General features: G+C 42.8%; 1 protein-coding gene across 3 annotated transcripts; it reads left to right on the top strand.

Annotated features, from left to right (window-relative positions):
• The first annotated feature begins 6,884 nt into the window (after positions 1-6,884).
• penkb (proenkephalin b) lies at positions 6,885-23,469 on the top strand. Of its 3 annotated transcripts, none has more exons than XM_059951774.1 (3): positions 6,885-7,028; positions 7,701-7,841; positions 22,548-23,469. In XM_059951774.1, exons 2-3 carry the CDS (start codon positions 7,704-7,706, stop codon positions 23,205-23,207), a joined length of 798 nt encoding a protein of 265 aa, XP_059807757.1. In that variant the 5' UTR covers positions 6,885-7,028; positions 7,701-7,703; the 3' UTR covers positions 23,208-23,469. The 3 variants fall into 3 exon arrangements, with proteins under 3 accessions (XP_059807757.1, XP_059807608.1, XP_059807666.1); XM_059951625.1 differs by lacking the exon at positions 6,885-7,028 and adding an exon at positions 7,117-7,256; XM_059951683.1 differs by lacking the exon at positions 6,885-7,028 and adding an exon at positions 7,460-7,605.
• The last annotated feature ends 1,524 nt before the right edge of the window (positions 23,470-24,993 follow it).

Below are 24,993 nucleotides of genomic sequence, written 5' to 3'. Positions count from 1 at the left end.
GTAAACTCTAGAGACGGTTGTCCATCAAAATCCCTGGACCTCAGCAGGCTCTGAGAAACTCAAATCATCCCTTCTGCCACCAACAATCATTCCACGGTCAAAGTCACTTAGTTCAGATTTCTTCCACATTCTGATGCTTACTTTGAACAGCAATTGGACCTCTTGACCATGTCTGCATACTTTCATGTGTTGAGTTGCTACCACACGATTGGCTGTTTAGATAGTTGCATTAACAAGCAGGTGTACCTAATGAAGTGGCTACCAAATGTATAATAATGTTAATAATCAAGAACTTGTAAGTAATCGTAAAATAGGCAATTCATCCTTCATTGAAACATAAATTTTATTTTACTTATTTTAGACAAGAATGGACAAGAAGATTAGAAATTGAGACCCAGTCTCCAGAGGCTAGTTCACCACTTATCAACGGCATGATTTTCATTTTTTAGTGCTTTAAACTTTAGTGCTTGATTGTTATTTGGAACTTAGAACAAAAGGAAAAAGGGGGCTAAGCGTTCTCTCCCATCACTAATGCTAAATTGGCTAAGCTCCAGGCAAATACTGGCAGTTGTTTCTAAATGCCAGAAGTATAGGAGAATACAGAATTTCTTCTCATTTGGTAAATAAGTAATGCCTCTAGCTGCTAACCTATTTGAAACCATTGTTTGCATTGATGAATCTGAACTATAAAAGAATCACATTATTCTGCATCCACAGAATGCTGGAGGAACTGTACAGGTCAAGCAGCATTTATGGAGAGGAAAAAACAGTCGATATTTCAGTCCCAGCCTCATTGCCAGGACAGGCATAATGGAAAGGGGAAGAAGGTGGGGGAGGAGAAGGAGTACAAGATGGCAGGTAATAGGTAAAACAGATGAGGGGAAGTTAGGTCGATGGGGAGGGAGATACAAGCAAGGGTCTGGGAGGTAATAGGTGGGACATATAAAGGAGTGAAGTAGAAGGAATGGAAGAAAGAGAAGTAGGAGGGGCACCAGAGCGAGGTGATAGGTAGGTGAGAAAAATAGAAAGGGTAAGAGGGGAGCTCGAATGAGGAATAGAAAAAAAAAGTGAAGGGGGACATGGTAGAAATTGCCGAAAATTAGAGAAATAGATCTTCATCCCATCAAACGGAATACGTATGAGGTGTTACTTGTTCATCCTGCGAGTGGCCTCATCGTAGGACGCCATGGACTGACACGTCGGAATGAAAATGGGGAGATTTTAAGTGGGTGGCCAGTGCCACCGGGAAATCCGCCTTTTGCGGCGGAGTGGGCGAAGGTGCTTGACGAACTGGCCTCTCAGTCTATGCTGGGTCTCCCCAATATAGGGAGGCCGCACCGGGAGCAGCTGATACGGTAGAAGACCCTGACATATCGCAGGTGAGGTGTCGCTTCAACTGGAAGGATCGGTTGGGGTCATGACTAGTAGAATGGGAAGAGATGAACGGGCAGGTATAGCTCTTGTCCCGTTTGCTAAGTGCCAAGGAGAAAGATCAAGTTGCCCACTCGTTCCTCCGCACTGATCTCGTCCTGGCATTTACCCTTGCACGTTGGCATCACGTCCGTCGCCACATTTAGGGCCCCATTCAGTCCTTTCGGGAGAGGCGACATCTCACTTGTGATCTGTCAGGGTCATCTGCCGTATCCGCTACTCCTATTGCCGCCTCCTCTACATCAGAGAGACGCAAGGTAGATTAGGAGATCGCTTCGGCAAGCACCTTCACTAGGTCGGCAACAAAATGGGTAATTTCCCGGCGGTCACCCATTTTATTCTGCTTCAAATTTCCATTCAAACATGTGGGTCCACGGCGTTTTCTACGGTCACGAGGAGGCCACTCTCAGGCTGGCGTAGCAACATCTTCCTTCTGGGGAACATCCAATCCGAAGGCATGAACTTCGATTTCACTAACTTCCGGTCAATTCTCCTCCTCCCCTTTTTTTTCCATTCCCATTCTGGCGTCCGTCATACCCCTTCTCATCAACTACCCCTCCTTTCTCCTTTTTTCCAGTTCCATTCTTTTCTTTCTCCAAGATTCCTACGTCTTCAACCTTTCACCTCCCAGCTACTCACTTTACCCCCCTCCCCAACCACCCACCTACTGTTCCTTAACCCTCACCTGGTCTCAACTATCACCTGCTCCTTTGGACTCCTTCTCCTCTCCCATTCTGTTATTCTGGAATCTTCCTCCCTCCTTCCAGTCCTGAATAAGGGTCGTGACTCAAAATAGCGAGGACTGTTTTATTCCTCGCAACAGACGCTGCCCGACCTGCTGAGTTCCTTCAGCGCGGTGTGTGTATTACTAGCATCTGCAAAACCGCTTGTGTTCGCAACTTTCTACATAACCAATGTACAGCTGCTTTTTTCGCCGTTAGTAATCTTACCTGACATGCATTGGCAATTTCTTTATGTTGCTGGGGACAGATAATGTTGAAACCTAGCTGATACAGCTAACTGGGCCAGACTAACACCGGGAACTGACTGCTGTCCAGATTTAGAGGAGTTAACAAAAGGGGTGGAGAAAAAAGCACCTTTTTGATTGTGTTCCAGTGAATTTTATATGAACGATGCATCCCCACTTACAGGAGACAACGAAATACTTAAAAAGCGGCAAAACGAAGTAGGAAATACTCCGACTAGGGTCCCTCCCAAAGGCGCGTCGAATTCGCTGATGCCGGAGCTGTCTGTTCTTTCGCCACTCCAGCAGGGAGCGAACAGCGCTGGAGATCTGGTAGATAACCGACTGTCTAAGCAGCTACATTGCCAATAACTAATACAACGGCGATGGAAAGTTCAGAGATAAATGTCCCCTATATCTACACAGTAACATCATAGAAAGCTTTCTTATATTCTCACAAGGCATAGAAGCGACTCTGTGACTATCCTGGTGTGAAGCACAATAATCCATCAGTCAAATATATGTACGCGTTTAACATTTATGTTACCACTGGCGACACTCACATTTCTAGTGAAAGGCTACTTCAGTGACGAAATGGCTTAGCTTCCTCTGAATTTCAACAACAAAATGTAATATTTGAACAAAATCAGATCCCGCCGGGAAATTGAACACTCGCCGCGACTGCTTTCATAAACGGCAGGCTGTGCCACTAAGCTTAGACCAGGCTTATCACTGTTCAATTTTCTTGTCCACATTTACTACTCTCGTTAGTTACCGGCGCACGACAGCAAGTACTCACGACTCGAAATACAGTTAAAATTATCAAGGAAGGCAAATTGAATTTTATGGACCTTGGGGATGGGCTGTAACTTAGGAATTGTTAATTAGAAAATAGTGATAACTCGATTTAAATCGAATGGAATTCGTTTGATCTGGAATGCGTCCTTTTATTGTTTGTAATTCTATAGTCTGCTTTCTGGGCGGTTGACATATCGGAAGCAGATTGCTGCCCACATCTGCCTCTGTGCGATCTTGCTTAGAGGCGTGTGGTATTACGAGACGTGGCATTACACTCTACTCATAAAGACCTTAATTGATTTGGCATTTACTTTTAACTTGCTTGTCGCTATCTTTTAAATGTTCCCGAAGACTGCCAAATAGTGTCGAAATTTGACTTTAATTTACCGCAATTGTTAACATGTTTTGAAAGATTACATGCTTGTGGGTTTCCGCACTCCTTAAAAGTAGCGATGCGCGAGATTTGTATCAGAATATGAATATCTTGGACAATTTTGCCCTATAGAACCTTTGAAGAAGGACAGGGGCACCAAACGCCCCTCCCCTTGGTTTAAACTAATTTGGCAGGGGGATAGGAACCGGACAGAAAAGGCTCAGGGTGGGACAAATCGATGCGTTGTGTAGTGAGGTTGTGAGAAGGGACAGGCAGATCTTATATCTGAGAGCACGGAATAAAATAAGTGATGTTTGAGCGCAGTTAGAAACTGGCATTTATGACGTTGTGGGTATCACCGAGTCGTGGCTCTGAGAAGATTATAGTTGGGAGCTTAACATCCAAAGACACGCCTTGTATCGAAAGGGCAGGCAGACAGGCAGAGGGGTTGGGATGACTCTGTAAAAAAAATTGAAATTAATCCTTGGAAAGAGGTGAAATAGGATCAGAAGAAGTAGAATCCTTGTGGGTAGAGTTAAGAAACGGCAAGGGCAAAAAGACCCTGGTGAGAGTTGTATACAGGCCTCAGAACAGTAGCCAGGATATGGAATAGAAATAACAGCAGGAGATATTAAAGCATGAAGGTCAATATTACCATAGTCATGGGGAAATTCAATATGCAGGTAGATTGGAAAATCAGGTCGATTCTGGATCCCAAGAGAAGGAAATTGTAGAATGTCTACAAGATGAGCAGCTTGTAGTTGAGCCCTCTAGGGGAAAGGCATTTCTGGATTGGGTGTTATGTAATGAACCAGATTTGATTAGGGAGCTTAAGGTAAAGGAACCCTTAGTGGACAGTGATCATAATACAACAGAATTTACTCTGTTATTTAAGAGAAAGAAGATAAAGTCAGATGTATTGGTGTTACAGTGGAGTAAAGGGAATTATAGGGACATGAGAGAAGAGTGGGCCAAATTTGATTGGAAGGGGGCACTATCAATGTTGGGGAAAGAACAGCAATGGTTGTTGTTTCTGGGGCAATTCAGAATGCACAGGACAGATAAATCCCAATGATGGAGAAGTATTCTCAAGGGAGGGTGAGGCAACTGTGGCTGACAAGGGAAGACAAAGCATAAAAGAAAAAGAGAGGGCACATAATATTTTAAAAATTAGTGGGAAGTTAGAGGATTGGGAAACGTTTAAAAACAATGAAAGGGAATTTTAAAAAGCTATAAGGAAAGAAAAGATGAAGGAAAGCTAGCCAATAAATATAAAAGAGGATACCAAACCTTTTTTTTCAGACAAGCTGTACAAAGAGTAAAAGACAGGTGAGAGTGGTTATTAGACCACTGGAAATAATGCTGGACAGGTAGAAATTGGGGACAAGACGTGGCAGAGAAACTTTTTTTATGTCAATGTAGAAGACACTAGCAGTATGCCAGAAATTTGTGAGTGTCTTAGGGGCAGAATTGAGTGCAATTGTTATTATTAAGGAGAAGGTGCTTGGGAAACTGAAAGGTCTGAAGGACTGAAGGTCTGAAGGGTTCTGAAAGAGAATGTGGAGACATTCGTACTGACCTTTCAAAAATCACTGGATTCTGGAATGGTTTTAGAGGACTGGGAAATTGCAAATGTCACCTCACTCTTTAAGAATAGGAGGCAAAGGAATGGAAATGATATGTGTGTTAGCCTATCTTCAGTGGGTGGGAAGATGTTGGAGTTCATTATTAAGGGTGAGATTTTGGCAGAACATGATAAAGTAGGCCAGAGTCAGCATGCTTTATTAAGAGGAAATCTTGCCTGGCAAATTTGTTGGAATTCTTTGAGGAAACATCAGGCAGGATAGACAAATGCTACTCAGCGGATGTTGTTTAGTTAGATTTTCAGAAGGCCTTTGACAAGCCACCACATACGAAGCTACTTAGCAAGATCAGAGTCCATGATATTAAATGATAAATGCTAGCATATATATAAGATTGGCAGACTTACAGGAAGCAGAGAGTGGGAATAAAGGGGGCCAGTTCTGATTGGCTACCACAGGGGTCGGTACTTACATCACTTTTTCACATTACATGTTAAAGATTTGGATGACGGAATTGATAGCTTTGTGACAGGTTTTGCAGACGATATGAAGCTAGGTGAAGGGGTAAGGTGGTGTTGAGGAAAAAGGGAATCTGCAAAAAGATTTAGACAGATTGGGGGAATAGGCAAAGAGGTGGCAGATGGAATATAGTCTGGGGAAGAGTATGGTGATGCACATTGGTAGAAGGAATAAATCTATAGACTATTTTCTAAATGGAGAGAAGATTCAAAATCAGAGATGCAAAGGGACGATTCCTCGGGCACGATTCCCCAAAGGGTAACTTGCAGGTTGTGCCAGTGTTAAGAAAGGCAAAAGCAATGTTAGCATTAATTTTGAGAGGACTAGAACATAACAGCAAGGATGTGATGCTGAGGCTTTATAAAGCACTGGTCAGACCGCAAATGGAGTATTGTGAGCAGTTTTAGGTCCATTATCTAATAAAAGATTGGAGAGGGTCCAGAGGACTTTCACGAGAATGATATTGGAAATGAAAGGGTTAACGTACGAGTAGCGTTTGATGGTTCCGGGTCTGTACTCCCTGGAGCTTGGAAGAATGCGGGGAGGGGGTGTCTCAATGAAACACAACGAATATTGAAAGGTCTCGATAGAGTGGGTGTGGAGGCTGTTGTTTCCTGTAGTGGGTGAGTCTAGAACCAGAGGACACTGCCTCAGATAAGATGGACGTCCATTTGGGACAGAGATAAGGAGGAATGTCTTTAGCTAGAGGGTGGTGAATCCGTGGAATTCATTGCCACGGATGGATGTGGAGGCTAACTCATTGAGTACATTTAAAACAGAGGATGATGGGTTCTTGATTAGTCGGGGCGTAAAAGGCTATGGCGAGGAGGCAGGAGAATAAGTTGAGAGCAATAATAAACCAGCCAGGATGGAACGGCGGAGCAGATCGATGGGCCGAGTGGCCTAATTCTGCTCCTTTGTCTTCTGGTCTTATTTACGAGCACACGTTAAGCTGCCAATTAGATCCTAAAGTGTTCTGGCCCGTGGGCGGCAATCTGTCACACGCCGCAGAAGAATAAAGTTCTGCATCCCGGGACCTCCAGGCAACTATTCTCTTCTTGTGATCGTTACTCTGAATCGCTTCCATTTCAGCAGCTGTAAATATTAACAGCTTGACAGGTTGGGTAGCGATTGACAGTTGCCCACTGCGACCCGCCCTTACTTAAAGGCGCGAGGCGAGACGGTTAAGAAATCAGTAGACAGGCAAACTGACTACCATAACTACGGGTCATTTGTCTGTTTTCCAGGTTGTTTCCGGAGAGCGGCACATTCCTCTATAAATACCAGGCAAAGTCCGCAAGATCCAGAAACCTTCACCCGGCATCATAAGGGTTTCGTTTTCAGAAAGCCTGCGACAAAGGTAGGTAAAAAAAAAAACAGCTTAATGGGCGTAGGGCGCTACTTTTCTACATGGTCCTTTGATGAACGGGAGCATTTAAGTAAAACTTTCTGAATTCACCGGAACCACGATTCTCAGCAATTTTAACAAGCGAGCGGGTTTCTTCTTGCTATCAAAGTGGGTCCATTCATGTTTACGCTCTTTAGCATAGTGAACGTAACGATGCTCGGAGATGCAGTGAGTTTATATGTAAGTTCACCTTCCAGACCTAGGTGATAAATCGCACTTCCATCGTTGACTGATCTCTCTAGGGCACGGTAGTTCTACCTACTGCAATCGAAACGCCGTCCGGATGGTTTCTTGTTCCATTAGAAGTAGCTGTAGCCATTCTTTGACAGAGCTGATACGCCCGATTAACAGTAGAAATACGTCCTGTGTTTTTTTTTGTGTCTATGACAATAATTTTCAACTTGAACCTTCCTCAAAATTTATTCTGTTACTATAATGATGATATGTGAACAAACCTTTGAACTACCAATGGATGACCCAGAGCTGCGATTACTTTGATCGGTTTAATGCAGTGAAGAATGGTGTGAAGGTGCTTAAATCTAGTTAACTGATGCAGAAAATGAAAAGTTTAAACGAGAAAACGATCATTCAGCTGTATGCTTTGTGTACCGCATTCTCTTTCAGCTAATGGCGTTACCGTGGAAGTGCCATTGCCTGCTGGCGGTGTTGTGTGCCTCCTTCGTAGGGGTCGGGGCAGATTGTGACCAGGAATGTGCCTACTGTGCCTACCATTTAGCCGGCCATGCCACGGAGTTCAACTCGCTGGTGAGTTTAAACGACCTTGCACACTTTAACATAAACATTGATTGTACACACATACAGATGAAAGAACCAACTCGTGTGAAACCCGAACGTCAATGAGAAGTTTAGGGCAGCTGCGGGATGTCACCGGCATTTTTGAGTAGGGTCGCTGACCGAACTGTCCGTGCTGCAAGCGTATGATTGATTTCCACCGCTCGTGGAATTGCGAGCGTTCCGATGTGCTTAAAGGTTCTTAGGAAGATAAATATTTTATCATCCATTTTAATTATTGATCTGCATCATTTGTTTTCCAGTTTAGAGCATGGTACGCGCGTGAAGCGAGCGCAAAGCATAACGGTCAGTAATAGAGCGATAGATTTCGGGGCGATAAAGTGTAGGGGAGGGATCTGACTGACAGCGAGGGAAGATGCGTTTGAGGGAGAGATGCAGCATCATGCCACGGGGCTGGTTGTGCTCAGAATTACTTCCCCGCTACACCAAGGTTTGCCCATTAACCAACAACTTCCAGTCCTTTATTGTAAAAGGGGGGGGGGAATAAACCGGCGTCAACAAAGCAAGTCGTTCTTAAAATATCATGAACACCGACCATCACGGGTTGTAATGTGCCGTACGGAGCAGCTTCGGGGGGAGACTATTCACCTCTCCCCTAGACTTCCCGACATTCTCGCCCCGACGCAACTATACAGAGAACTCACTTAGAAGTTATATCGCGGCAACGGCAGCTCAGGGCTATCTTTTCAAATCTTTATATTTCCGGATATAGATGGAGATCAGCCAAGAGCACCAATGACAACAAATGATCAACAAATCACACTTATTTCACTCCCACTCTCCCGTTAATCCCGAATTCAAATAGTTATTTCCAAGATGTTAATGTAAATTCCGTTTAACTTCCAATGGGACGCAACTCTAATTTTGCTGTTTATCACGAAATATGAGGTTTGATAGAACCCTGGGAAGTACTGCGGAATACAGGAACGTGGGTCTACGTATCCCAGAATCCCGAAACGTGACATCATTAGACAGGGCTCAAAATAATGGAGGGGGCGTGGTTGGTGTAAGGTTGAAAGGATAGACCGCAGCCTGAGTGCAGTGTGGAGTTCTTGATGTCAAACTATAGAAAAGATGTGTTTGGACTGTGCGGCTGCAGCGGAGATTGAACAAGGTATTGCCTGCGATGGGACGTTTCGCTTGTAAGGAGAGAATGGGGAGGCAGGGTTAGCTTTGAAGAGGAGAATGCTCAGAGAATACGTAATTTGATGTGGTTACCAGCAGCATCAATAAAGAAGATGGGGTTAGGAAATTTTCTCCTTAGCAAAATTGTTTATAATCAGATGGTGTAGGAGATCGAAAGGGGAGCCTGGGGGTGCTTGGAAACTGCCTAATGCAAGGTTCCCAACCTGGGGTCCGGGACCCTTCGGTAATGGTAGACGTACACGACATAACAAATGGCTGGGAGGCCCTGAGGGTGTTGGAGACAGGCAATCTCACAACGTTTTCCAAGTGTTTAGAGCAGCATCCGAAAGGCCATGTCATCGAACTCAGACCTGCTGGAAAATGGGAATTGACACAGATAATACACACAAAAATGCCGGGGTAACTCAGCAGGTCCGGCGGCATCAATGGAAAGGAATAAGCAGTCAATGTTTCCAGGGGAGACCCTTAGCTACCCGGTGACGAGCAGGGGCATGGTAGGTAGAAGGGCGAGTTTTCACGTTGTATGATTCTATGACTATAAACTCTGCGTTCAACAACTTCAGGCTCAGTTTGAAGAAGAATGTATTTAAAAGTACTATCTGGAATATAATGGTCAAATTTAATTAGACGACGAACCAGTATCCGACAATTGTCTGTCGCAGAAAAAAATACACAGAATACAGATGCTGGAATTCTTAAATAAAAACAGAAACTGCTTCCGGGGGAAACAGCAGGTCTTCAACATTCGAAGAGAAAGGACGTGCAAAAGTCGTAGTTTCATGACCTTTGACGATATTTGTTGAAATTCTGCAATCCCATGAAAAAGATTAATAGTATAAGGGAGTCCTGCCGTTTTGTTTCCCGCCCTCTACCACTCGACCCCCCACCCAACAACAGCGTATAAACAAATCCGGGAATTCAACGCCCGAGGCGCAATGCATTGGGTGAAGCTCATTCCAAGGGCAAGACCACGGATCTTCATTGGTTGATTGGAATGTCCTTTGCAACCTAAGTAAGACAATATAACCATATAACCATATAACAATCACAGCACAGAACACAGGCCATCTCGGCCCTCCTAGTACGTGCCGAACCCTTAATCTCACCTAGTCCCACCTACCCGCACTCAGCCCATAACCCTCCACTCCTTTCCTGTCCATATACCTATCCAATTTTACCTTAAAAGACACAACTGAACTGGCCTCTACTACTTCTACAGGAAGCTCATTCCACACAGCTATCACTCTTTGAGTAAAGAAATACCCCCTCATGCTTCCCTTAAACTTCTGCCCCCTAACTCTCAAATCATGTCCTCCAGTTTGAATCTCCCCTACTCTCAATGGAAACAGCCTGTTCACGTCAACTCTATCTATCCCTCTCAAAATTTTAAATACCTCGATCAAATCCCCCCTCAACCTTCTACGCTCCAATGAATAGAGACCTAACTTGTTCAACCTTTCTCTGTAACTTAATTGCTGAAACCCAGGTAACATCCTAGTAAATTGTCTCTGCACTCTCTCTAATTTATTGATATCTTTCCTATAATTCGGTGACCAGAACTGCACACAATATTCCAAATTTGGCCTTAGCAATGCCTTGTACAACTTTAGCATTACATCCCAACTTCTGTACTCAATGCTTTGATTTATAAAGGCCAGCGTTCCAAAAGCCCTCTTCACCACCCTATCTACATGAGACTCCACTTTCAGGGAACTATGCACAGTTATTCCTAGATCTCTCTGTTCCTCTGCATTCCTCAATGCCCTACCATTTACTCTGTATGTTCTATTTGGATTATTCCTGCCAAAATGTAGAACCTCACACTTCTCAGCATTAAACTCCATCTGCCAACATTCAGCCCATTCTTCTAACCGGCATAAATCTCCCTGCAAGCTTTGAAAACCCACCTCATTATCCACAACACCTCCTACCTTAGTATCATCGGCATACTTACTAATCCAATTTACCACCCCATCATCCAGATCATTTATGTATATTACAAACAACATTGGGCCCAAAACAGATCCCTGAGGCACCCCGCTAGTCACCGGCCTCCATCCCGATAAACAATTATCCACCACTACTCTCTGGCATCTCCCATCTTGCCACTGTTGAATCCATTTTATTACTCCAGCATTAATACCTAACGACTGAACCTTCTTAACTAACCTTCCATGTGGAACTTTGTCAAAGGCACTGAACCTTCTTAATTAACCTTCCATGTGGAACTTTGTCAAAGGCAAAGCCCTGTAGAAGATTTAAATTAGCAGATAGACTAAATAAATAACGAAGGTTTAGTTTGAAAAGGCTGGCTCCCTTCATTAAGGAGAAATGCCACTGAAATCAAAAATTAACGTTATGAGTAGGTGTAAATTACAAGCAAACGTGAAAAAGGCGCACGCCGCAAATTCAAAATGGGGCGGATCGCTGACGTTACTACTAAATTCAGGCTGTTAAGTGGCCCACCAGCTTAAAGAAGCATGAAATGGCCATAACGTGAATGATCTTTAAAAAGAATGGACTTTGCCAGCTGCAACCTTGAAACAGCCAAGATGTCAATATCCTGCACTAAGTATACCAGAAACAGCAGATTGATCATCTAAATGGTGTTTACTGCAGTAGCCTCCTGCAGACCACAATTCTGTTTCTGGTCTCCTCACTACAGGAAGGATGTGGATGCTATAGAGAGAGTGCAGAGGAGATTTACAAGGAAATTGGCTGGATTGGAGAGTGTGGAGGTGACCTGATAGATGATGAGAGGCATTGATCATGTGGATAGCCAGAGGCTTTTTCCCAGGGCTGAAATAGCTAACATGAGAAGGGATAGTTTTAAGGTGCTTGTAAGTAGGTACTGAGGGGATGTCAGAGATGTTTTTCACGCAGAGAGTGGTGGGTGTGTCGAATGCACTGCCAGCGACGGTGGTAGAGGCAGATACAATAGGGTCTTTTAAGAGACTCCCAGGTACATGCAGCCTAGAGACAATAGAGAGCTGTGCAGTAGGGAAATTCTAGACAGCTTCTATAGGTTACATGGTCAGCAAAATATTGTGGGCCAAAGGGCCTGTGATGTGCTGTAGATATTCTTATGTTCTATGTTCTAAATGTAAATCTAGAAAAGCCAAATGATAGCAGTAATTTTCACTACCTGCTTCTATTGGGAAGATGGCATTTTTCAAGAAATGGTTTTGGAAGTGCTGCTGGCAGCATAACTAACATACAAGTTATTATTTTATGAGACGAGGCACTGACCCAATAAATAATAACCAGATGATAGTGGTGCTGAAGCTTTGTCTACATGCAGCCAGTTGAATCATGTTGCATTCTTTTTCAGAGCTGTGAACACAACACAAGCTGGGATAACTCTCAAACACACTGGGAGGCATCTTCAGTAGAAATCAAATCACAAAAAGTTGCTATGTTACATAAATCAGTGCTAATACATAAGGCTTTTCGTGGCCCCAGGATAAGTACTTAATAACCAATTGCTTCCTTTTTGATGTAGAAAATGGAACAATCAATTTGCACATCTGAAAGTCTCACAAAAAACATTAATCTGCTTGTGATCAAAGTCTCCTTGGTACGCTTGGGCTATCCTTCAATTTTGTATAAATTTTATATATCATCAAACAAATTTGAAAGTATAACACTTCTTTAGTTCTGAGTTGAAATGTCAGCTAGTCTTTAGTGCTTAGGACTTCGGAGTGAGAAATTTCATTCAGCATTATTCTGACACGGTGAAAGTATTGCAGCAGAGATCACATCATGAAATATTGTTAGCATGTGAATAATAATTTGTTAACATGCTACTTTCCCTATATCTGTGTTGTATTATTTCATTTTAAAGCTTTTAAGTTTCAAGTTAATTGCTTATATTGTACATTAATGTAATGTGTATTATAAAGACTGATCTTAGAGCAATGAACAAGAAATGGAATAAAAAGTTGGAATATCTTAGCTAGCAATATCTCTTTACAAGAGTTATAATTTTTTAAAAGGATTCTATGAATACAAGTCAGAAAGGGGAATATAAGGATCTATGTCTCTCCTCCAAAGGATAGTAATGTTCTTGGAAAAAATGCAGCCTGGCTGCTGCACTGGGCATTTAGACTTCCCGGGAATCAAATGAGTCCACAAACCAATAAATCAGGAGGATGAGTAGGCTTCTTTGCACCTTGATAGATGATTGATTTGACTGGAACCTCGATTTTACATTACAATCAATTCATAGTAACCTTTCATCGCTTTGTTTATCAAGAATCCGTGTGCATCCTCCATCAAAATCTCCCAAGACTGCTTTCATCACCATTTTGGAAATGATTGGAATCCCCTGGGATCATCTCCATATTAAAAAGGCAACCTTCCTCTTTACATCCACCCTTTAATACACCTCAGAAACTTAGCTACAAACAACCTGGTTGGGTTTCAGTTCGTTGCTAGTTGAGAATTAGAAGCCAGGGTTTGAAGTGCTTAAGGGGAACTGAAGAAGAGTGATTTAGTTTCACCTTTTAAATAACATTCCAACATTCTTTACTCCAAAATGTTTCAACTCATCTTATCTGCACTGAGATCTGTCAAAACTCTGCCTGCTCACTCAATTTAAATTTGTATTCATCAAAGGCAAGCACATCCTTAACTGCCTGCAGGAGGTGCTAAACTGCTGCAGTCCTACACTGATGATACTCCCACAATGTTGTTGGGAGAGTGTTCCAGCAGTTAGAGTTAATGACAAAGGATATTTCTCCTGGCTAGATTAATGTGTGACTTGAAGAGAAACCTTCAGGTGGTGTTCCAGTTTGACTGTTATTAATGTTCTTGGCTCCACTTCTTTTTATACAGCTAATACTTTATTGTTCAGTTTAAAATTTGCTTCCCAATTATGTCATCAAATTCATGAATAAATATGCTAAACAGCTGATGACCAGCATATACCAGGGGTGATTGATAAGTTCGTGTCTTAAAGTAAAAGGAGTCAATAGACAATAGGTGCAGAAGTAGACCATTCGGCCCTTCGAGTCTGCACCGCCATTCTGAGATCATGGCTGATCATTCACTATCAATACCCAGTCCCTGCCTTGTCCCCATATCCCTTGATTCCCCTATCCATCAGATATCTATCCAGCTCCTTCTTGAAAGCATCCAGAGAATTGGCCTCCACCATCTTCCGAGGCAGTGCATTCCACACCTCCACAACTCTCTGGGAGAAGAAGCTCTTCCTCAACTCTGTTTTAAATAACTGACCTCTTATTCTCAATCCATGCCCTCTGGTACTGGACTCTCCCAACATCTGGAACATATTACCTGCCTCAATCCTATCAAATCCTTTAATTATCTTAAACGTTTCAATCAGATCCCCTCTCAATCTCCTCAATTCCAGCGTGTACAAGCCCAATCTCTCCAATCTCTCTGCATAAGACAGCCCTGCCATCCCAGGAATCAACCTAGTGAATCTACGCTGCACTTCCTCAATTGCCAGAATGTCCTTCCTTAAACCTGGAGACCAAAACTGTACACAATATTCCAGGTGTGGTCTCACCAGGGTCCTGTACAAATGCAAAAGAACATCCTTGCTCTTGTATTCAATTCCCCTTGTAACAAAGGCCAACATTCCATTTGCCCTCTTCACTGCCTGTTGCACTTGCTCATTCACCTTCATTGACTGGTGAACTAGGACTCCTAGGTCTCTTTGCATTTCTCCCTTACCTAACTCGACACCGTTCAGACAATACTCTGCCCTCATGTTCCAGCTTCCAAAGTGGATAACTTCACATTTATTCACATTGAATGACATCTGCCAAGTATCTGCCCACTCACTCAGCCTATCCAAGTCTCCCTGTATTCTCCTAACGTCCTCTTCGCATGTCACACTGCTACCCAGTTTAGTATCGTCAGCAAACTTGCTGATATAGTCTTCAATGCCCTCATCTAAATCATTGACATAAATCGTAAAGAGCTGTGGTCCCAATACAGAGCCCTGTGGTACCCCACTAGTCACCTCCAGCCAGTCTGAGAAACACACATTCACTGCTATCCTTTGCTTTCTATCTGCCAACCAGTTTTCTATCCATGTTGAAACCCTGCCCCCAATGCCATGAGCTCTGATTTTACTCACCAATCTCCTATGTGGCACCTTATCGAATGCCTTCTGAAAATCTAGGTACACAACATCCACTGGCTTACCCTCGTCTAACATCCTTGTTACACCCTCAAAAAACTCCAACAGATTAGTCAAGCATGATTTGCCCTTGGTAAATCCATGCTGGCTCGGCCTAATCCTATTTCTGCCATCTAGATGTGCCATTATTTCGTCCTTAATAATGGACTCAAGCATCTTCCCCACGACTGACGTTAGGCTAACAGGGCGATAGTTCTCCGTTTTCTCCTTCCCTCCCTTCTTGAAAAGTGGGACAACATTAGCCACTCTCCAATCTTCAGGAACTGATCCTGAATCTAAGGAACATCGGAAAATGATTACCAATGCATCCGCAATTTCCTGAGCCACCTCTTTTAGAACCCTCGGATGCAGACCATCTGGACCCGGGGATTTATTAGCCTTCAGTCCTACCAGTCTACTCATCACAGTTTCTTTCCTAATGTCAATCTGTCTCAATTCCTCTGATATCTTATGACCCTGGCCCATCCATACATCTGGGAGATTGCTTGTGTCCTCCCTGGTGAAGACAGATCTAAAGTATGCATTAAATTCTGTTGCCATTTCCCTGTTTCCCATAACAATTTCTCCCAATTCATTCTTCAAGGGGCCAACATTGTTCTTAACTATCTTCTTTCTCTTCACATAGCTAAAAAATCTTTTGCTATCCCCTTTTATATTCCTGGCTAGACTGAGCTCATACTTGATTTTTTCTCTCCGTATTGCCTTTTTAGTTAAGATCTGCTGTTCCTTAAAACTTTCCCAATCATCTGTATTCCCACTCATCTTAGCCCTGTCATACTTCTTTTTCTTTAATGCTATACAATCTCTGACTTCCTTTGTCAACCACTGTGGCCCCTTCCCCCTCTTTGAATCCTTCCTTCTCATTGGAATGAACTGCTTTTGCATCTTTTGTATTATGCCCAAGAATATCTGCCACTGCTGATCCACTGTCTTTCCTGCCAGGGCATCCGCCCATTTAACTTTGGCCAGCTCTTCCCTCATGGCTCCGTAGTCTCCTTTATTTAATTGCAACACTGACACCTCTGATCTGCCCCTATCCCTCTCAAATTGTAGATAAAAACTTATCATGTTATGATCACTACTTCCTAATGGCTCCTTTACTTCAAGATCACTTATCAATTCCTGTTCATTACACATCACCAAGTCCAAAATAGCCTCGTTCCTGGTTGGCTCAAGCACAAGCTGTTCCAAAAATACATCCCTTAGACACTCCACAAACTCCCTATCCTGGGGTCCAGCACCTACCTGATTCTCCCAGGCCACCTGCATGTTGAAATCTCCCATAACGACTGCATTACCTTTAGCACATGCCAATGTTAACTCCCTAATCAACTTGTACCCAATATCCACGCTACTGTTTGGAGGCCTGTACACAACACCCATTAGGGTCTTTTTACCCTTACTGTTCCTCAGCTCAATCCACACAGACTCTACTTCCCCTGTTCCCAAGTCACCTCTTGCTAAGGACTGAATCTCATTCCTCACCAACAGGGCCACCCCACCCCCTCTTCCCATATTTCGTCTCTACGATAGCACGTATACCCTGGTACACTCAATTCCCAGGCCTGATCCCCTTGCAGCCATGTCTCCGTTATCCCAACAATATCGTAGTTCCCCATTTTCATCTGAGCTTCAAGCTCATCTGTCTTATTTCTGACACTACGCGCATTCAAGTATAGAATTCTTAGCCCATTCCTCCTCTCTTTCCTTAAAACACCGTCTACTGTACCTAAGCCAGCTCCTTGAACTTCCATCGGGCAAATTGCACCCTGAATTTTGATGACCTTCTCAAGATCACCCAAACCTTGTACACATTTAAACCCATGCACCTTCTGACCAACCCTCTGGATCTGGATCCCTGCCCCCTGCACATCTAGTTTAAACTCCCCCGAGCAGCACTGGCAAACACTCCTGCAAGAATGTTAGTACCCCTCCGGTTCAGATGTAGACCATCCCTTCGAAACAGATCCCAATGTCCCTGGAACAAAGACCAATTATCCAAAAACCTGAACCCTTCCTTCCTGCACCATGCTCTCAGCCTCGTATTAATGTGCATAATCATTCTATTCTTCGCCTCACTCACACGTGGCACAGGTAGCAATCCCGAGATTGTCACCCTGGAGGTCCTGCCTTTCAGCTTCACTCCTAACTCCCTGAACTCTCTAAGCAGGACCCCCTCACTCACCTTACCTACATCGTTGGTCCCTACATGGACCACTACATCTGGGTTCATGCCCTCATTCTCAAGAATAGCCTGCACCCGATCTGAGATGTCCCGGACCCTGGCACCAGGGAGGCAACATACCATCCGAGACTCCCGATCTGCCCCACAAAATCTCCTATCTGCCCCCCTGACTATAGAATCCCCTAAAACTATCGCTCTCTTCTCTTCCCTCCTCCCCTTCCTAGTTGAGGGTTCAACCTCTGTGCCAGAGGCAGGACCACTACAACTCATTCCTGGTAGGTCATCCCCATCAACAGTATCCAGTACGGTATACTTATTGTTAATGGGAATGGCCGCAGGGGTGCTCTGCTCTCTCTGCCTGCTCCCCCTGCCTCTCTGGACCGTCACCCATCTGCCTACTTCTTGGTTTTTTGGTGTGACTACCTCCTGATAACTCCTATCTATCTCTGCCTCCACCTCCCGAATGATCCGTAGTTCATCCAGCTCCTGCTCCAACTCCCTAACTCGGTCTGATAGGAGCTGCAGCTGGACGCACCTTTTGCAGGTGTGGTCATCAGGGACAACTGTGTTGACCCTGACCTCCCACATACTGCATACGGAGCACACCACTGCTCTGACCGTCTCCCCCATACCTGAACTGGATTAATAGAATAAGTCTAAAAAGCACCTAGCGACCTTACCTTCTTCCCCTCAGCGAGCAATCACACAGGCTTACCGAAGTCCCCTTACGCCGAAGCCCACTTAGCCAAAGCCCAGGACTCTGCTTCCACGGACTCCGCTGCCCGCTCTGAAAAGAAGTCCTGCCTTTTCAATTTTAGAAAACCTAGCACATTTATTTTTCCTACATTTACACACTTAGTCCAGCGGTCATGGAGCATACGGATTCCTTCTTTGTAGAAGTTGGCATCCTGGACCTCCAGAAGTGGTCCACAGCAGGGGTGATTGATAAGTTTGTGGCTTAAGGTAGAAGGAGATGAGTTATTAACTTCAAACTTTCTGCATTTTCACTCAAAGAGTTAAACTGCAAGCGCATGTAACAAGAGCTGTATAATTCATTTCCTTCCACCTTAGGCCACAAGCATATCAATCACCCCTCGTATTTTCTCAAAGTTGTAAGTAGGGAAATATGATTCTTTGATTGTAATTTTTACTGATTGAATTGCAGGTAGTAGGTTCAAATCCTGGATGATACATGGGAATTTTCTGCTCTAATACCACTTACCACTTTTTGTCTTCTGCTGTCTCACACATCTTGCAGGCAGCCCAGAAGAAAGATTTTCAGCTTTGTGATTAATTTTGGCTATGCACAGAGAATAAAATACATGGATTAATTTATCTGAGTACAGCAGTTTGCTATAATATCTTGTAAAGCAAAATACTCAGAATGTTGGAATACAAACAGAAGGTGATTGAACACTCAGCAGGCCGGACAGAGAATGTGGGGCAGAGAAAAGAACAGGTGAACAGGTTTTTAAGATGCAATTGAATCTAAGAATGATTGAAAAGACTTGTAATAGGATGAAAAGATTGTGTCATGAGCCTCCAAGATCTCTATGACTGTGGGACATCTTGGAAGTTGCTTCTCTCCCAATTTGCACCAGCAACACACACAAAATTCTGGAGGAACTCAGCAGGGCAGGCAGTATCTATGGAAAAAAGTACAGTTGACGTTTTGGGCCGAGACCCTTGGGCAGGACTAGCTACAGTTGCGTTGCTTCAAGTGTTGTAACAGTATGAAACCAGTTGGGTTACTTTAGATTAATTTTTTGTGGGCATTCATGACAAATCTATAACTATTACAGAATCAATAAAAAGTCCTTCCAACTAGAGTGTTCTACCAGAGTGCAAAAGACAACAAGAACATGAGATGAAGAGTTGAAGAGTCCTTGAAAGTGAGCTTATTGGTTGTGGGAACGTTTCAATGATGGGGCAAGTGAAGTTGAATGAGGCTAGCCCCTTTGGTTCAAGAGCTTGATGGCTGAGAATAGTAACAGTTCCTGAACCAGGTGGTGCAAGTCCTGAGGCTCCTGTGCCTTCTTCCTGATGGCAGCAGTGAGAAGACAGCATATCCTGGGGTGGTTTGGGTCTCTAATGATGGATGCTGCCTTCCTGTAACAACTTTTTATGTAGATGTACTCAGCGGTGGGTAGGGCCATATCCACTAGCTTTTGTAGGATTTTCCTTTTAAGGGCATTGGTGTTTCCATATCAGGCTGTGGTACAGCCATTCAATATATTCTCCACTACACATCTATAGAAGATTGTCAAAGTTTTAGATACCATGTGTAAACTCCTAAGGAAGAGGCACTGCTGTGCTTTCTTTGTAATTGCACTTATGTGTTGGGTCCGAAACAGGCCCTTCAAAACAATTACACATAGGAATTTAACATTGCTAACCCTCTTCACCTCTAATCCTCCAAGAGGACTGGCTCATGGGCCTTTGCTTTCCTTCGACTGAAATCTATAATCAGCTCTTTGGTCTTGCTGACACTGAGTGAGAGGTTGTTGTTATGACACCACTCGGCCAGATGTTCATTCTCCCCCCTTTATGCTGATTCATCACCATCTATGGACAGTGGTGTCATCAGCAAACAGTTATGGCATTGGAGCTGTGCTCAGCCACACAGTCATAACTGCAGCAGTTAGTTTTTGAGGAGTGGCCTCACAGTTTTAGTGTGAGGAGCCCAGATTTAGGAGTATTGGTTTAGTTGACATAAATGTTTGCCTTGTACTAGGTAGTGGAGCATTGGACATCCTACTGTACGGGAAAAGGGGAATAACAGAATCATTATTTTAAATTGTTTAATCTAGAAAGCTGCAACATGCCTAGCTGATCACAAAAACACAAGATTCTGTAGATGCAGGGAATATTGAGTAACATACATGATATGTGGGAGGAACTCAGCAAGTCAGGCAGCATCTATGGTATATTTTCTTTGGACATGAATACCTTTCAACAGTGGTTAGCTGTTGGCATTAGATAAACATAATACCTAGAGGTTAATTGGCAGAAATGTCATATAATTTTAAAACTATACACTGCTTCAACTGAGGGATATATTCATAATTTAGAAATATGGACACTTAGGTATAATTGACAGTACTATAATGGATAAAAATAAGCTAACTAAAAGACTTCCTCAAGAATCTACCACCCTTCTATACTAACACCATAGCTGAATAATATACACACTTCTACACAGCAAAATTCCAGAACACAATTGTACCGACTGTTTCCTATTTTCAGTGTAAAGCTTGTTCAACTTGTATACTGCCTTTGCTGGATGTTGAGTGTGATGTTGGATCTTGATCATACACCATGGAAAATAGTGTAGAAGTTGTAATATCTCTTAACTTACATTTAGAATTCTGCAAATAGACTAACAGATTTCTGGGAAACAACGCTAGTGTAATCATAAAGAAATCATATGGGTGTCCTTGCGCAAAATACCCTAAAGTTTAATCTCCAGGTTGAGTCGGTTGTGAAGAAGGTGAATGCAATGTTGGCATTTATTTCTAGAGATCTAGAATATAAGAGCAGGGATGTGATGTTGAGGCTCTATAAGGCACTTGTGAGACCACACTTGGAATATTGTGTGCAGTTTTAGAAGCATAAAAAACCTACAACACAATACAGGCCCTTTGGCCCACAAAGCTGTGCCGAACATGTCCTTACCTTAGAACTTACCTAGGGATACCCAGAGCCCTCTATTTTTGTGAGCTCCATGGACCTGTCCAGGAGTCTCTTAAAAGACCCTATCGTATCCACCTCCACCACTGTCACCAGCAGCTCATTTCATGCACTCACCACTCTCTGCGTAAAAAAAAAACTTACCCCTGACATCTCCTCTGTACCTACTTCCAAGTAGCTTAAATCTGTGCCCTCTCGTGCTAGCCATTTCAGCCCTGGGGAAAAAAGCCTCTGACTGTGCACATGATCGATGCCTCTCATTATCTTATACACCTCTATCAGGTCACCTCTCATCCTCTGTTGCTCCAAGGAGAAAAGGCCAAGTTCATTCAACCATTTTGGGTTCCTTATTTTATAAAGGATATACTGACATTACAAAGAGATCAGAGAAGATTCACAAGAATGATTCCAGGAATGAAAGGGTTACCATATGAGGAACGTCTGGCAGCTCTTGGTCTGTATTCCCCGGAGTTCAGGAGAATGAGGGGGGGAATCTCATAGAAACATTCTGAATGTTAAAAGGCCTGAGCAGATTAGATATGGCAAAGTTACTTCCCATGGTAGGAGATCCTAGGACAAAAGGGCACGACTTCAGGACTGCAGGACATCCATTTAGAATTGAGATGCGGAGAAATTACTTTAGTCAGAGGGTGGTAAATCTCTGGAATTTGTTGCCACAAGCAGCTTTAGAGGCCAAGTCATTGGGTGTTTTTAAGGAAGAGATTAGCCAGGGCATGGGGCAAAGGCAAGGGAGTGGGGATGACTGTAAGAATTGGATCAGCCCATGATTGAATGGCGGAGCAGAGTTGATGGGCTGAATGACCTACTTCTGCTCCTATATCTTATGGTCTAAAACATAACTGGTTGGATTATATAAGCAGAAGATTCTGGCAGCGGCTGGTAAAGCCTACTTTTTCAGTTTAGCTGGTAATTAATCTCTGGTTTTATAATTTCCTACATGTGAATATAGTTTTTAAATTCCATCTGAATAAAAATGAGAAATATTCAGCCACTACCACAGACTGAGCACAATTTAAAGATCTTCAAGTGAAATTCTAATAGGATGATTTTACCTATCATTCCTAGTTGTTCTGATACTTGGCAAAGGGCCTTCTCATTGAAACACTGCAGGTGATGGGGCTTCCAATGCAATAGTGCTCTTGAAACCCATGAAATTCCAGAAATTAAACTACTTATTAAGTTGAGTACTTGCTGTCAACTGAGCAGAACTGAATAATAAAATAAAAGTTAATTGCAAAATCATGTAAAAATTCTGTTAACATATTTACTTCATGCAAATGAAGTCAAATTCTCTTCACTGCAGCACACATCAAAAAGGGAGCAAAATAGATTTTAAAGCACCAAGATACAGGTTTAAGAACCAGCCCATGGTTTGTTTGACTACCATGTTGCCTTTCGGAAAGAGTTATGCTTTCTTTGATACATAAATATTATTTTATTCCAGAGTTGCACATTGGAGTGTGAAGGTAAGACGTCATCAGGAAAGGCATGGGGGATGTGCAAGGAGCTGGAGGAAATTAATAAACTCCACGAGGACAGTCAAAGTGCTCCTGAAAATGACAAGGAAAAGGAAGAACAACATCAGCTTCTGAACAAGCGATATGGCGGCTTCATGAAGCGCTATGGTGGATTTATGAAAAAAGGAGACCCCAGTGACACATACTTCGCCAACGTTCACGATGAAAATAGGGGGAGGGAGATACTGAATAAAAGATATGGGGGGTTCATGAAGAAGGATGTTGAGAGTGCTTCTTCAGTAGATTCTTCTGACATTCTCAAAGAACTGCTGAACCTGAGTGAGCTCAATGATCAGAAGCATTACTTGGACCACGGCGACTCTGATGGCCGCAGTGACATCATGAAGAGGTATGGGGGATTCATGAATGCATTCAAACAAAACCAAGAATTAGACGAGTGGCCTGAACTGCAAAAGAGATATGGAGGCTTCATGAGAAGGTTTGGGAAACCAGATTACCAGAAAAGGTATGGCGGTTTTATGAAACGTTGGAATGATGCTCTCGTCCCTTCCGACGAAGATGGTGAAATATATTCCAAAGAAGTCCCTGAATTTGAAAAGAGATATGGTGGATTTATGAGGAATTAGAACCTCAATCAGAAAGACTGTCCCTGTTCTCAGATTTAAGTGTATTGTGTTGCTTAGAATGTACAGGTGTTTGTTTTATTTTGAACTTAGATTACCAAAAACAGGAGACCTGCAACTTAACATGTTGTGTGCTGATCCGTGTTACCTTTGGTTAAGGTGAGGTTGTCAAATATAATTGTATGCCTTCTTTGTGCACTTTCTTCTCTAACTGTAATTTGTTAAATGTTGTCTAATTTTCATTAAATGCAAAACAAAGAAAAAATCTCAACTGTGTAGTTGTATATACTAAAATAAATTTAACTGCAAAATATTTAAATTCATTGCGCATTTTTATATTTCTTCATTAACTCAATAGAAAACATATATTAAATATTGCTGTCATTTATCTTTTTCAAACTCTCATTTATTCCTGTAGTTGTGTTGTGTTTAGTAACTCCAGGAGCTAATTGAAAGAAAAACATGGGAGGCAGGATTGCATGTGTACTGCATTGTTACTTTAGTGAGGCGCACACATATGATGTGGTGGTGTAATAATGTATGCCACTCACATACTATTAACATATAAACTCTAAAGAATTATGTAAACAAATAATACTTAATCAAGCAATATATTTACAATATTACTTAAATATTAAATACACTACAGTCCTGCCTGCTTAGCTGTAAACTCCAACTCAATATAAAATCCATCGCAAGTATGTAACATATTGCTCTGTCACACACACACACACACACACACACAATAATACAACTACTATATATATAGACAGTCACAGCATAGTAAATTTTAAGTTGTCCCATTCAGCCTAAAGGTTTAATCGCCGTGGACAGTTTCTTACTCTTGTGGCATAATGTCTTTCTCGACAAGGGGCCACTCTGCCTGGCAGGTAAGACTCGCAGCTGTGAAACAATCTCAGATCCTGCCGGAAGTGGTTCCGCCACCTTTCTTCTGGACATGTTGGTATCCCTGAACAACGCATGGCAAGCAGCTTAATCTGCTGATCTATCCCAGGCCATCAGACAAAGCTTTGAGCCAAAACTTTCATCCCAGCCACGGTAAAAATGGGGGGGGGACTTTAATATCTGCTGCACATTCCAGCCGTGTAGATCTGAAACAGGGTGGGGTATTTTGTGGTTTCACTTTGGATTATCTCCACCATAATACAGAGACTTGCAATTTGCATTAGGGAGAATGCATCAAGAGGAATGACCTCTTTTGTAAGTTTTTCAGTTATTTCCTTTTCCACAGGGGAAAAAAACCCAGGACAATACATCAGCCTTTCCATGATGATTTGTCCTTTTGAATTCAATCCTGTAATTGTGTCCTCCAAGAAGCGTAGGACATTGCTGCATTCATGCTGCTGCTGTTAATGGAACACTCTTCTGTGGATTGAAAATGGGCATTAGTGGTTGATGATTAGTAATGAGAGTAAACTTTCTCTCACACAAGTACTGGCTGAAACATTTTACACCCCAGACCAGACTCAAGATCTCTCTGTCAGTTTTCTCTGCGGTGGTCAGGGAACATGATGCAAAGGCTTTGGAGTGTTCTCATGTGATATGACTGCTTCCAAGTCATAAGGCAAGACTTCACAGGCAAGCTTCACTGGAAGATGTGGATCATAATGTGTGAGTATAGTGTCTGATGTCACCATTTTCTTTGCCTTTGGAAAGCTACAGCACACTGCCTTGTCCATTGTCATTTCTTCCTCCTCTGCAGTAATGAGTTCAAGAGGTGGAGCACAGTAGCTGAGCTTGGTAGGAATCTGTTATAGTAATTGACAAA

Source organism: Hypanus sabinus, chromosome 1, assembly GCF_030144855.1.
Source record: "Hypanus sabinus isolate sHypSab1 chromosome 1, sHypSab1.hap1, whole genome shotgun sequence".
NCBI classification, from domain to species: domain Eukaryota; kingdom Metazoa; phylum Chordata; class Chondrichthyes; order Myliobatiformes; family Dasyatidae; genus Hypanus; species Hypanus sabinus.
The sequence above is the reverse complement of the archived record's forward strand: the minus strand, read 5'-3'. Positions and strand labels throughout refer to the sequence as shown.

Coding starts and splice junctions, on each gene's coding strand:
- penkb (XM_059951625.1), top strand. CDS start 7,197: ATGTTTACGCTCTTTAGCATAGTGAACGTAACGATGCTCGGAGATGCA. Junction 7,257..7,700: donor GAGATGCAGTGAGTTTATAT/GTAAGTTCACCT, acceptor ATTCTCTTTCAG/CTAATGGCGTTACCGTGGAA. Junction 7,842..22,547: donor CCACGGAGTTCAACTCGCTG/GTGAGTTTAAAC, acceptor ATTTTATTCCAG/AGTTGCACATTGGAGTGTGA.